The 12,800-nt window shown below is 37.6% G+C and overlaps 1 protein-coding gene across 1 annotated transcript in view; it reads left to right on the top strand.

The window, feature by feature from the left end:
• Positions 1-12,800, top strand: part of MAP3K1 (mitogen-activated protein kinase kinase kinase 1) — a 77,579-nt gene that overhangs the window by 28,322 nt on the left and 36,457 nt on the right. Inside the window, exon 2 of the mRNA XM_058564059.1 lies at positions 10,906-11,056. Coding sequence (XP_058420042.1) covers positions 10,906-11,056 — 151 coding nt within the window. The remainder of the gene's footprint in view (positions 1-10,905; positions 11,057-12,800) is intronic.

Below are 12,800 nucleotides of genomic sequence, written 5' to 3'. Positions count from 1 at the left end.
GAGGTTAAATAACTTGGGCCAAAGCTATATAGCTAGTAAGCGTCAAACCTTGGATTTGAACCCAGGCAGTCTAGCTCCAGAGCTCATGCCCCTGGTCACTGTGTCATACTTCTTGATTATGTTTATGGTATGACTTCTTACTTTATCTACCCTATCCTAGGAATACGTTCTTCAAGTTATGTCATCTCTGTTGAATAAGAAGCCGTTTTGGTTTTGCTGTGTCTACAACCCAGATTTTACTGGTTTGGGTGGCTATTACCCCATCAATACCCCTAATAAACTCCCCCAGTACTTTCTAAACTCTCCAGTGTGTGTCTCACTTGTGTTGGTGAATGAATTTGATCAGTTGCCCTGTAGCCATCTCTGGACAGCCATCGCCTTCACCTCCTTCAGCCATTTTGGTCTCCTTGCCACTGCTGGGCACCGATGCTGCTTCTGCTTAGACCCCCTTCCCACCAGTCACTGCCAGGAACACCGCTATCAGTGCCGGGTCACTGCCAGGAACACCGCCATCAGTGCCGGAGACACACAAGTGCTCCCGCTGTGCCAGAGCTCCGGGGGGTTTGCAATGAAGTGAGGACCATGCCTCAGGCCCCTTTTTTTATTTCATATTCTGGGGCTTTCCTCTAGGTGTACAGAGATTTTTGGAGAAAATGGCTTGTCAGAGGTTTTTTTTTTGGCTGATGTCTTCTTTGTCTCCACCCCAGACCTAAGTCCTTGGGAGAGAGTGAGTAGACCAGGCCAGGGGCAGATCTTAGTGACAAACTCTGGCCTCCACTAGTAGGTAGATTGGGCCAAGTTTGAATGTCTGACTCCCACTTCCCTTAGGATGGGTTCATACCAGCTGATTTTACCTGTCTCTCTAGCTGGCTGTCAAATAATCTTTTGCCCCATATTTTGAATTCTTGGAGCCTTAGTTGCACTAAAGAAATGCTGCATTTTGTGATAGCTTGAGAAGTCTAAGATACCTGGCGTTAGTTTCTTCTCTGGATGTTTCTTCTTAGACATATTGACTAATTTGAGCTAGAAGGGACTAAAGAGATTATCTAGTACAGATTTCTCACAATATATCCCAAGGACCACTACTCAAAAGTATTCTGCTAAAAAGGACTTCCGTGCTAAATAAGTGTGAGGAATGCTGCTGCGTTTTTTTCCCTCTTGGAGAATTATGTGCATAGGTCTTTAAATAAACCTATTTAACTTCATTTTATTTAGTGTTTCCTAAACAGCAGAATCATAAGCTGTTTAATACTTTACAGAACATTATTTTCACCAAAGCTGTTTCTTTTGTCTAGAAAATCTCCTTTCAGCCTTCATCAGCTCCGTGTCTGCCAGTCCTGTTCTTTCCCTTAAAATTATACACGCATTACCTCCTCTGTGGATCTTTCTAGGACTCCCCTAGATAAAATTAAAGATGGAGATCCATTTCATCCTTGCAACTATTTATGATATATTAAAATTTTTCTCTTATAGCAGAGATGGCATTGTATTTTTCTCTATTCTACTAGACTAAGCGCCTGGAGGGATAGAGATCCTGTCTCATTTATCTTTGGTTTCTTGATCCCACTTGGTATTTGTATCTCTGTTGCCTAGCCCAGAGCTTACACTTAGCAGGTGTGCCAACATTGATTGAACGGGGTGGTAGTTTTCTAGCATTAAAAGCATAGAGAAGAAAAGCTGCGTTTGTCAGGAAGTCGTTCTTCTTCATTCTGAGCATCCCAGTTAACATGCCTTTCTGCAGCTAGAAGGAAGTGCTATAGAAATAGTACTAGCTTTTCCACAGGGTTTGACAGAAATCATTTTCCTAGCAAAGGCTGTAAGAGGGCCTTGTGCTCTAATTCAGCTCTATACCTTCTTATCCGTTAATCTGGGAACATTAAAAACAATCCAAGGGGTTTTAATAACACAGAAGGTACTCACTGAAAATGTTACATTTTTAAGTTTAAATCACTTTTCTTAAACATGGGAGGTGAATATTCTCAATTATTAGCTTTGTTCATTTGATATCTCAGAAGAATACTCAAACTGAGCTACCTTGTTTCTTTAAAGATAATTGACTGGGCCGGCCCCGTGGCTTAGCAGTTAAGTGCATGCGCTCCGCTGCTGGCGGCCCGGGTTCGGATCCCGGGCGTGCATCGACGCGCCGCTTCTCAGGCCATGCTGAGGTCGTGTCCCACGTACAGCAACTAGAAGGATGTGCAGCTATGACGTACAACTATCTACTGGGGCTTTGGGGGGAAAAATAAATAAATAAAATTATAAAAAAAAAATAAAGATAATTGACTTAGTAAAAATGTAGTCCCAGACCCACTGGAGAAGGTTTCAAAGAACATACACTAGAGCCTCCCTGTGATACTGACTTGGGATCTTTTTGATGAAAACCAAAATGGTGAAAGAGTAGCCATCTTTTCCCCCCTGAATACCTGCTTTGTACCAGTGCACTTAGATGGAGGACAGGACACACTGTTTTGTTGAAAACTGCCCCACAGTAGTGGTGCAGGGAGTTTTGATCTACTTCTCTAATGTAGTGTAAAAACTCACTACATTTATGCATCAGTTGTCTTGTAGACAGTCCCAACCCTAGATTTGTCAAGTAGCATGAAAGGGGAATTCTTGAAAGGAAATGCACATTTAGCCAAATACTGTAAAAAATTAGCATCCTTTTCCTTGCTTACTGATCTATGTTCAACAATTAAGGAAGAGGATGCTCATACGTCCCTTTTTTCCCCAAAGGTTTCTAAAGGTTCTTTGTCAAGTATCAAGGACACAACAAAGGAAGGACTAAACAGTGGAATTTTTAGCACTGAAAATCAAAAGAATACTAGCCTACAGGATTAAAAGTATTTGAAGCTTTCATGGGTTTTTGTTGGAAAGAAACAAATGAGAAATGGGACCATATTGGTGTTACACTCCCTCTGTAAACATTGGCTCCCAGAAAATAGTTTTATTAAACCTGGTAGATCTTCCAAGTTCATGCTGAGAAGAAAAGAATAGTGTGGATCTTTCCCCTTGGGAAGATGGGTGGAAGAATAGTAGTATTTAGAAATACCGTTACAAAGGTGATTACTTTGATGAGTAAGAAGAGTGTTTTTAAAAAATATTTAGTTTAAGTAGTAAACATTCCAGTGACCACTAGTACCCTCCAGTCCATTTGTTTTGTCTATCATTGGTAGCAAAACAGCATTCATTGTTTTTCTGTCATTAAGATTTTCATATATTTTGTGAGAGGATGAACCTTACAAAATCACAAAACTCATTTCTGTCCAATTCTGACCATTTTTTACAATTTTCTCTTGTCTACATAAATATTACCATCAAATTTTAGTTCATAATTTGTGATGTCAGTGAATTTCATAGTACTTGAGTCTTAAGTCTGTATAACTGACAACGTGTTGGTTTCACTTTAGTCTAATTTGTTTTGTTTTATGCCCACATATGAGGGGTGTTGAGATGTCTGCCCTTCTCTGTTTTTTCTCAACAGCTTTTTTAAAAATAATATTTCTGATTTTAAGCTGCTCATCTTCTAGGATTTTCATTTCCTTACTAACCTGATTACTAACTTGATTCGTCTTATTTCCTTTTTTCTTTAAAATTCTTATTAATTTTAATGGTGCTTGCATATTCTTGAGTATCTCTGCATAGCTGCTTTCCCCCACCGTCCCCTGAATTTTGCTGTGTATTTGAGCTGTCTGAATTGTCTTTTACTCCTGGCACGTTTTAACTTCCATTACATTTTGACATTTTCTTGACTGGTCAGTTACATGCTTGTCAGTCCTTTTGATTGTTCCCTTATATATCCCCCAGCTTGATCAAGTATACATAATTAGTTTCACTCTTATATAAATTTGCTGATTTTTATATTCATCTATTAGCCCATTTAGAAGGAAGAATGATTCTTTTTCCAGATTTGGATATCTCAGTTCCATTATTGAGTGATGTCATCAGTAATGTATATTAGACCGATTTGTTTGTGGTACATTAATAACTTGAATGTGGTGGCTTTTAATGGAACTGGTCAGCTACATTTCTGAGAGATATGGATGTAAGGAAACATCCTAACCAACTCTTTGCATTGCTGCTTTATATTCTTTCTGGGACTAGGCAGGTGTTAAGTGGTGATTTAGAAAATTGTTTTGCATTGTATCTTTGTCTTGGTTTATCTGGGTCTCAGCCACAGGAAACATAGCCCCTTTAGTTTGATGATATTTACTCGTACATAAGTATGTGCACCTGAAAGTCTAGCCTTGGTATTTTACCCTAAACTTTAGAAGCTGTTGAAGTCCATCCAAAACAATTGCACGTTAATTTTACAAGATTTACTTTTTCTGCAAAGCAGGTTTATCAAATTCATATTTGAATATTTCTATGAATATTTGTGATCAAGAAAAGTGCCTTTTAATCATAAAATAGTTTTGAGTGAATTTAAACAAAAATGTGATTCATAAAAGAAAACAACCTAGAATCTTTTTTCTTTCTGCACTTAGTAATGTATCATCTATTCATTATCACTATAATAGTGTCCTAGTTGGTAGTTATCAATATTTTATGTACATTTAAAAATATATTTTAATGGTGTCTGAATTTGTAGTATACTGATTTATAATTACCAGTAATAATTTACTTATCAATCCCTTAAAGTTTTATTCAGTATTCTGTAGAATATCAATTGCTTCAAATATATTCATACATTTCTAGCATACATGCTACACATAGTATTGGAGAACTATACAGTTAAAATACAGTTTTCTTTTTGATTCACTTGTCTTCTCTAAAGGAAGACTTCAAGACATATAGTTTACTCTATAGACTAGGTCAAAGATAATTTACTGTAAAAAAAAATTCCACATAGTTGCCACCTTTAAGAATGGTTTGATACTGTCTAGTAGCTCTCTGCCTTTTGCAAACTCTGTTATTATATTTGCACAATGATTGCTAAACCAATCTTTTACAAATTACTAATTTAGAAGTAGGAAATCTTTTGAATATTCTTCCTGTTCTCTTTGAAATTGTTTGTGTGTCCCAAAGGCACTAATTTGTGGTAGAAGTTAGGGGTTAAACGGGCTGTGTGTGTCCGTTATGTGTGCTGGGTGCAACATCTGCACAGTGTTATTTCCTGGATCTTTGTTGATCAGAAGTGATAACCAGCTACTCTGACTCTGAATCAGTGATTGTTTATTAAGCCCCTGGCATCTGTTGCTCAGGGTGCTTGCTTTGTAGCTGCAGGACATGCCAAGGGAAAGGCCCTACCCTCAAAGAACTTGCACTTTCTTTGTCTAGTTGGCCTCGGTCAGCCTAGTGAGTGAGTATTTGCAGTATGATTATCCATTAATACATTATTTTGGTTAATGTCCTACATACTCTTTGTGTTTCTATACCATGTTCTACTTTTCAAAATCCTGTAATTTTTACTGGAGAGTAATTTTAATCTTAAATGGGATGATATTTTAATAGAAACTAATCCACGATGTCAGAGAAATTGATTTTTAGTGACAGTTTAGAATAATTTATAAAAATGAATCAATCAAAATCACTAAGGTGGTATTAAACTGCTTATAAGCATTGTTGATAATAAGTTATATTGTCTTTGTTATTTGACCTCCGTATTATTTAACTTTTTTTTTTTTTTTTTTTTTTTGCGAGGGAGATCAGCCCTGAGCTAACATCTGTGCTAATCCTCCTCTTTTTGCTGAGGAAGACCAGCTCTGAGCTAACATCTACTGCCAATCCTCCTCTTTTTTTCCCCCAAAGCCTCAGTAGATAGTTGGATGTCATAGTTTCACATCCTTCTAGTTGCTGTATGTGGGACGCGGCCTCAGCATGGCCAGAGAAGCAGTGCGTCGGTGCCCGCCAGGCCCGTCCGAACCCAGGCCGCCAGTAGCGGAGCGCGCGCACTTAACCACTAAGCCACGGGGCCGGCCCTATTTAATTTTTGATGTGGTTAACCAGAACCTGAGCTTTTTGAGGGTGAAATTCTGTGCCTGTGTCCCTCAAAGGACTGAATAGGAAGGTTTGCACACAATACTAGAAATAGTTTTTCCCCTCTGATAAAGATTTTTGATAGAGATTCAACATATTATAAAACTGATTATACCATGGCCATATCCATATTAAGAAATCGACAGTTGTCTGTTGTGCTAAAGAGAGGATGTTTACTATGTGTGGGGAAAAAAAATTGCCTGTTTCTCATTGTAAATAAATAGTTGTTGTGCCATCTTTAGTTCTCAGGGTCAAACATTACTAAGCATAACATTGAATAAAATCTTTTGGGGACTAATTTTCGTAATGTGAGCCAATTTTATATACTATTATTTCTTATGTCAAATTAGTTATATTGTAAAAGTTGCATTACATAAAGATGGAAGGGGTGCCCTTACCAATGATTTTATGTAATCCTTCTTGATCAGAAGAGGGAAGAGGCCAGCAGTTGCCAGTGACAAGATATCTCTGGAGAAAGTTTCTTAACGGGAAAATAGAGTTGTTCCAGTATTGAGATACAGATTTTTTGGCCTCAGATCTAGGTCAGCGAATTTTTAAGCACTTGTAAATACTCATTTTCCTTTTGCCCTGTAGGAAACAAGAGACTGTGGAATCATTCATATCTGAGTTTAAATCCTGTATTTTTCACATATAGACTTTATCACCTTGAACACGTAACTTAACCTACTTGTCTTTTTTATTCCCTGCCAATGGGATAGTAAGAGTCCTATATCATGAGATTTGACTGAGATGACTCATATGGAGCAGTTAGCACAGTGCCCTGACCATGGTAAAGGATTGTTAGCCTTTATGTTTCACCACACACTCTCCCTGTTCTTACCAAAGCCATTCCTTCTCTTGCCTTTTACTCAGAAACTTAACTTTTAAGGGTCCCACAATGAACTAGTTTTGTTTTGCAACGTAGTTCCTCCCTTACTCTCCTCTCCCCTCGGTAACAAAGCTTGTGCGTTTTAGTATGTGCATTCCTGCTGCTAAGAGAACTTCACAAGTGGACCTCAGTTGGGTGGCTCTGAATAGTGCCTGTCCCAAATAATTCACTGTATTTTCCAAGGTGTCTTGAGATTCCTTGGACCCCGAGAGAATTGAGATTCCCTCTATATAAAGTTATCCATAATCTAAACTGTTCTGGAAATCTTTATGTATACTAAGGTTAAAACCCCATCAATTTCCGGAAAGGTTTCATATGATCATTTATAGTAAATATACAGTAAATTGAATTTAAATTATCAACAGTAAATTGAATCTAAAATCCCATTGGTTGTAAATTGTACTGTTATTTTATATATCATGAAGAAAGGAAATAAGAAAACTCTGCCAATTAAATGACAACAGCATTTGATTGTAAGAAGCGTTCAGATTTCAGAGGTAAAAATGTGAAAAAATACACATTTTAGAATTAAAGATATATAGTTATTACTTACGAAGACAGTAGAAAGAACACTTTGGTTTATATTTGCAGATTAATTTAGGAACAATAAAAATTGTTCTGAATAACATCTAAATTGCAAGTTTAGTCTTAATTAAATACAGCATTATAAAAAGATTAAATAATATGAGTAGTCATTAAATTTTAAAACTAGGCAGGGTCCTTAGGGCTGCCGAAGATGTTAATAAATGATCATTCATTTAATATATGTTTTAATACCTATTATAAGAAAGACATTGTTAGATGTTGGGTATATAGTGATGGATAAAACACAGGTCCCTGCCCTCGTTGAGCTTACAGTTCATGGGGGGAGGGGAAATAAGTTGCAAATTGCAATGAGCACTTTAAAGGAAAAGTACCATGCTGTGAAAGAATGGAACTAGGGACTCCTAATTGAGATTGGAAGCCTCTCTGAGGAGGTGAAGAAAAGCTAAAGAGTGGGTAGAAATTAACGAGGTGAAAAGTAGACAAGTAAGAAACAGCCCCTGCAAAAGCCCTGAGCAGGAAAGGTGTTGGAGTTTTTTAGGCAGTGAAAGAAACAGAAGGGTGGGGTAGGAGTCTGGGTGACTTCAGTTAAGGTAAGACCAGATGGTACAGGGCCTCAGAGGCCCTGTTAAACATTTTGGATTTTGGTCTAACCCTGGGGGGAACCACTGTAGCGTTTTAATGGGGGAAGTGAAGCTGCTCTGTGAAGCTTGGATTGGATAGGAGTAAGATTCAATGTGAGTAGCCCCCTTAGGAGTCAGTTGCTAGTTCAGAGCAGCTAAGTTGGCAGCTTGATCTAGGGGGCTGTGAATGGAAGATATGTTTTCTTGAAAATAATTGGCCAGTATTACCATAGTCTTCATTTGTGTACTTTTTGACTCAGCAATTCCATTTCAGGGCATTGATTCTTAAGAAATAATCTTAGATGTGTGCAAAAGTTGAGCTACTAGGGGGCTGGCCCGGTGGCGCAGGCGGTTAAGTGCGCGCGCCCTGCTGCGCTGGCCCGGGGTTCGCCGGTTCGGATCCCAGGCGTGCACCAATGCACTGCTTGTCAAGTCATGCTGTGGCGGCGTCCCATATAAAGTAGAGGAAGATGGGCATGGATGTTAGCCCAGGGCCAGTCTTCCTCAGCAAAAAAAGAGGAGGATTGGCAGATGTTAGCTCAGGGCCGATCTTCCTCACACACACACAAAAAAAAGTTGAGCCACTAGTATGTTCATCCTCTCTTATTTATAATAAGAAATTGGTTTAAAAGATTATAGTATTTTCAAACAAGTGGAAAGAGGCAAATCATGCCAACTTTAAGGAGGCCACATCATCCAGGAAGATTTGTTTAGACAGAGTCTTCTGCATTTTTGGCTGGCTGCCAGGGAGAGAGAGACTGAAAATACAGAACAGAGAAGAGATACTCATAAAGCATATTTGGGGGAGGAGAGACATCTAGGACCAGAGGGAAGATAAGCACCTTTGTCAGGAGTGTAGGAGCTTCTGGTGTAAAAATCCACTGTAGTTCCACAATGTGACTCAATTTTTGAGAACTAGCCTGGGAATCTAGCCTTGCCTTGCAACATTGTTACTGAAGGGGAAAGTGTTTGCTTTAGAAACTAGAGAGTTGTGAGGTTTTGGTATGCAGTCAGCCCATAAATTCTGTTGCCTGTAACTCTAAGCTTCCCTGGGTGAGTATTGACTGAGCAGGATGAATTTTTGGGAAAAACCTCTTTCTCTCGGAAAACCTCTCTCTACCGTCTCTCCCCATTTCTCTCTCTCCCTCTCCTCCCTCCTCTCCCTTTCCCTTCTCCCTCCCTTTCTCCCAGCCTTCTCCCTTTCTCTCTACCTTTGTTTCTTTCATTTATTTATTTATTTTTCTTCTTATATTGCCTCTTTCTTTGTGACAGCTTTTTATACCTGTGTAGTGGAAATATTCTACTACAGTCATGTGCTGCATAACGACGTTTCGGTCAGTGATGGACCGCATATATGATGGTGGTCCCACAAGATTAGTACCATATAGCTAAGTGTGTAGTAGGCTATACTATCTAGGTTTGTATGAGTATACTCTATGATGTTCGCACGACGACAAAATTGCTTGACAATGCAATTCTAAGAACATATCCCCATGGTTAAGCGACATATGACTGTATATGGTCTTAATTTGCAAGTTTCAAATGTTATGTGCTCTTTGCATTCCTAAAAATATCTAGGCCAGTCTCTGGCACAGAGATATTTAACATATTGGTTTCCACTCCTCTCACAGTAATGATGTTTCAGTAAAGCCGGTTAACTGTTTCCTTTCTAGTGCGTATTTAGTTTTACGTAGATTTTTTGCTTGTTCTCTGAAGATACTGCTGCTTTATAGTTATGATTAGCTGGAAAATTCCTAGATGAGTTTGAATTTGACTTTTTAGTAAGCTTGAGGTTATCACCTCTGGTGTTTCCTTAGTATTTCCTTTTCCTCTCAGTGTAGAAAAATCACAGTTTTTTAGCTTTATAGAATTTCCAGCTTCATAGAATTTCCAAAATAGTTATTGAATTATTTATATTATAAGTTAGCTATTTTTAAAATTGTTACTTCTTCCAGAGTGCAATTGCTTTACTGTTTCCATTTGAACCAGAGTTTAAAGATCCGATGCATATGTGTATTATGTGTTGTACACATCCACATGTGGATATGAGTGTATTTTGAAATTAGTGGATGCTTTACGTATTAGGCTTTGTAGAATTAATTCTCAAAAGTTAGCAGCTTACAGATTATTTTATTCTGATAACTCCACACTATATTATGGAGTAAAGGTTAAAATGTTTGTATCAGATAATTTTTACTCTTTTTATATGGAGTACCCCAAATGCTTTGTGGTGGAATTATTGTTCTGAGAATACAAATTTAATCATTTAGGCTTTGAAAAAATAGTGTGGGATCATAGAAGATGTGGTTAGATTTTACCTAGCTTATTAAATATTTATTTAGCTTATTTCAGAAAATGAGGATATCCACCAGATTCTATCTGTATTGACTTAAATTATTGGAAATCCTGGGATAAAGGGTAGTAAAACACTCTTCTAAATATTTGTGTTATATGCTTGAGTATGTTAGAATGGTGTAATTAGAAACAATGCAATCTTCATAGTGTATTTGTTAATGTAGTGCTTAATGTCTTAGGATTCTTTTTGTTAACTACCTAGAAACAAAGATCTGTATTTAATATTATTAGTAAGCCTGCACCTTTTACATAGAGGCTTTCTTTCAAAAGGCATTATTAAACTCATCTTATCAGGCATCATTCAACACTATTATCCACATTATAGATTCAACAGTAGAGTAGTATATGCTTCACAATGATATTTTCATACTTTGCCTAAATCATTTGGGGTTTTTAGCAGTTATCTTTTTAGTTACATGTCCATTGAAAGTATAAAATAGAACCATATTGATTTGTTTGTTCTTGGAAATTATTTTTCATATATAAATCTCATACTCCTTGTTTCTCCCTCCATTTTAGTCGCGAGATGGAGAATAAAGAAACTCTCAAGGGGTTGCACAAGATGGATGATCGCCCAGAAGAACGAATGATCAGGGAGAAACTGAAGGCAACCTGTATGCCAGCTTGGAAGCACGAATGGCTGGAAAGGAGAAACAGGAGAGGCCCTGTGGTGAGTGGCTGTGTGTTACCTTCTGTAAGGAAGAAAGCATAGGAGGAAATGGAAAATTAAGCATAAATAAATTCTCTTGTAAGCTTTTTTTTCCCTTCATTTTAAATGCAGTAGTTTTATTTGCTTGATATTCTAGCCACTTGGAACAAAACATAGCTAAAACTATGCTTATTAAGTAACTTAAACTGTTCTAGGAACTAAAACTGGTTGGTTGAGTGGGAGAGGTAATGCTTAAAGCAACACTGCCCCCTAATGTCAGTATCTAAAATCCTTTTATTAAAGATTTATATTGTAGTTAAAAATTTTTTTAAAAAAGCAGTCTTTCCAATTTTCTTTTGATGTTTTATCTCTAAGGTAGGATCCAAGGATCTTAATTCCAGAAATCTTCCAGGAGAGCAGAAAAAATTAAATAGATTCATCGAGTTTGAGATAAATTAGAAAGATGCTGAGGGATTGAGGAAAGAAAACCTAGATTCCTATATTAGGAAAGGCAGACATACTCCATCCTTTGCCATGGTTATTCCTTTTAAATTCCTTTTAAATATACGAATACTATGAAATGTGCTTCTTCATTCTTATAAAAGAAGAAGTAGATCTCAATTGTTACAGTGGCCCAGTGCCAGTCTGTACCAGCAAGTTTTTGTTCTTTATGAACAGAGATGACAATTTAGGATTCATTAGGAATGTGTGTGTTGTGTGTACATGTGTGTGGTAAGGGGCAAGGTGGGGGTGGGTATAATCGTAAAAATTATTGAGCAAATCACTCATTTGACATTTGAAACCTCTAAACTACACCCCTGCCAAATGATCATCTAGCCCCACATTCATCCCATTTGCCTATTTAAGTTTAAATTTAAATTAATAAATGTGAATAAAAGTAAAAATTTAGTTCCTCAGTCATACTAGTCACATTTCAAATGCTCAACAGCCCCATGTGGCTAATGGCATCTGTAACTGGGCAGTGCAGTTACAGAACATTTCTATCATCTCAGAAAGTTCTGTTAGATGTCTAATACTAACTAGCCTCTTAAACAAAAACCCCTGAGATTCTATACATCCCTCATTGTTGAGCTGCAGTCCATCTTGCACATTCTACCTGCTTGTTCTAACCTATGGAGCTAATACAGAATATATCTGATTGTTTCTTTATATACCAGCTTTTTTAACTGCCACATTACCCATGAGTCCTTTACGTTCCAACTAAGCTTCCACATTTCTTCCATTTATTCCTCATATAAAGTAGTATGGTGAGAATCCCTCACCATTTTAGTAATCATGTCAGAGGATGAAGACGAAGAAATTAAGGCTTTATCTTAGAAAAGAGAAAGTTCTATTGAAACTGAGAGGAGTAGAAGATGGCAAATTTATACCCAATGAATATAAAGAAGAATTTTTGAACAATTAAACCAATCTGAAGTTTGAACATGCTGTTTTCTGGAGCTCCTTGAGCTGGTGGAGAGTAAATCTTTTATTTATTTATTTTTTTGGTGAGGAAGATTGGCCCTGAGCTAACATCTGTGCCAGTCTTCCTCTATTTTGTACATGGAACGCTGCCATAGCATGGCTTGATGCACAGTGTGTGGGTCCACACCCGGGATCCAAACCTGCGAACCCTGGGCCACTGAAGCGGAGCGCGCAAACTTAACCACTATGCCACCAGACCAGCCCCCTGAGTAAATCTTTTGAGCATACCATAGAGCAGAACTTTTTAAAAAGAAGTCAGCTCTTTATCCTTTATTTCATA

The sequence above is a fragment of the Diceros bicornis genome, chromosome 20 (assembly GCF_020826845.1).
Source record: "Diceros bicornis minor isolate mBicDic1 chromosome 20, mDicBic1.mat.cur, whole genome shotgun sequence".
Lineage (NCBI taxonomy): Eukaryota > Metazoa > Chordata > Mammalia > Perissodactyla > Rhinocerotidae > Diceros > Diceros bicornis.
The sequence above is the reverse complement of the archived record's forward strand: the minus strand, read 5'-3'. Positions and strand labels throughout refer to the sequence as shown.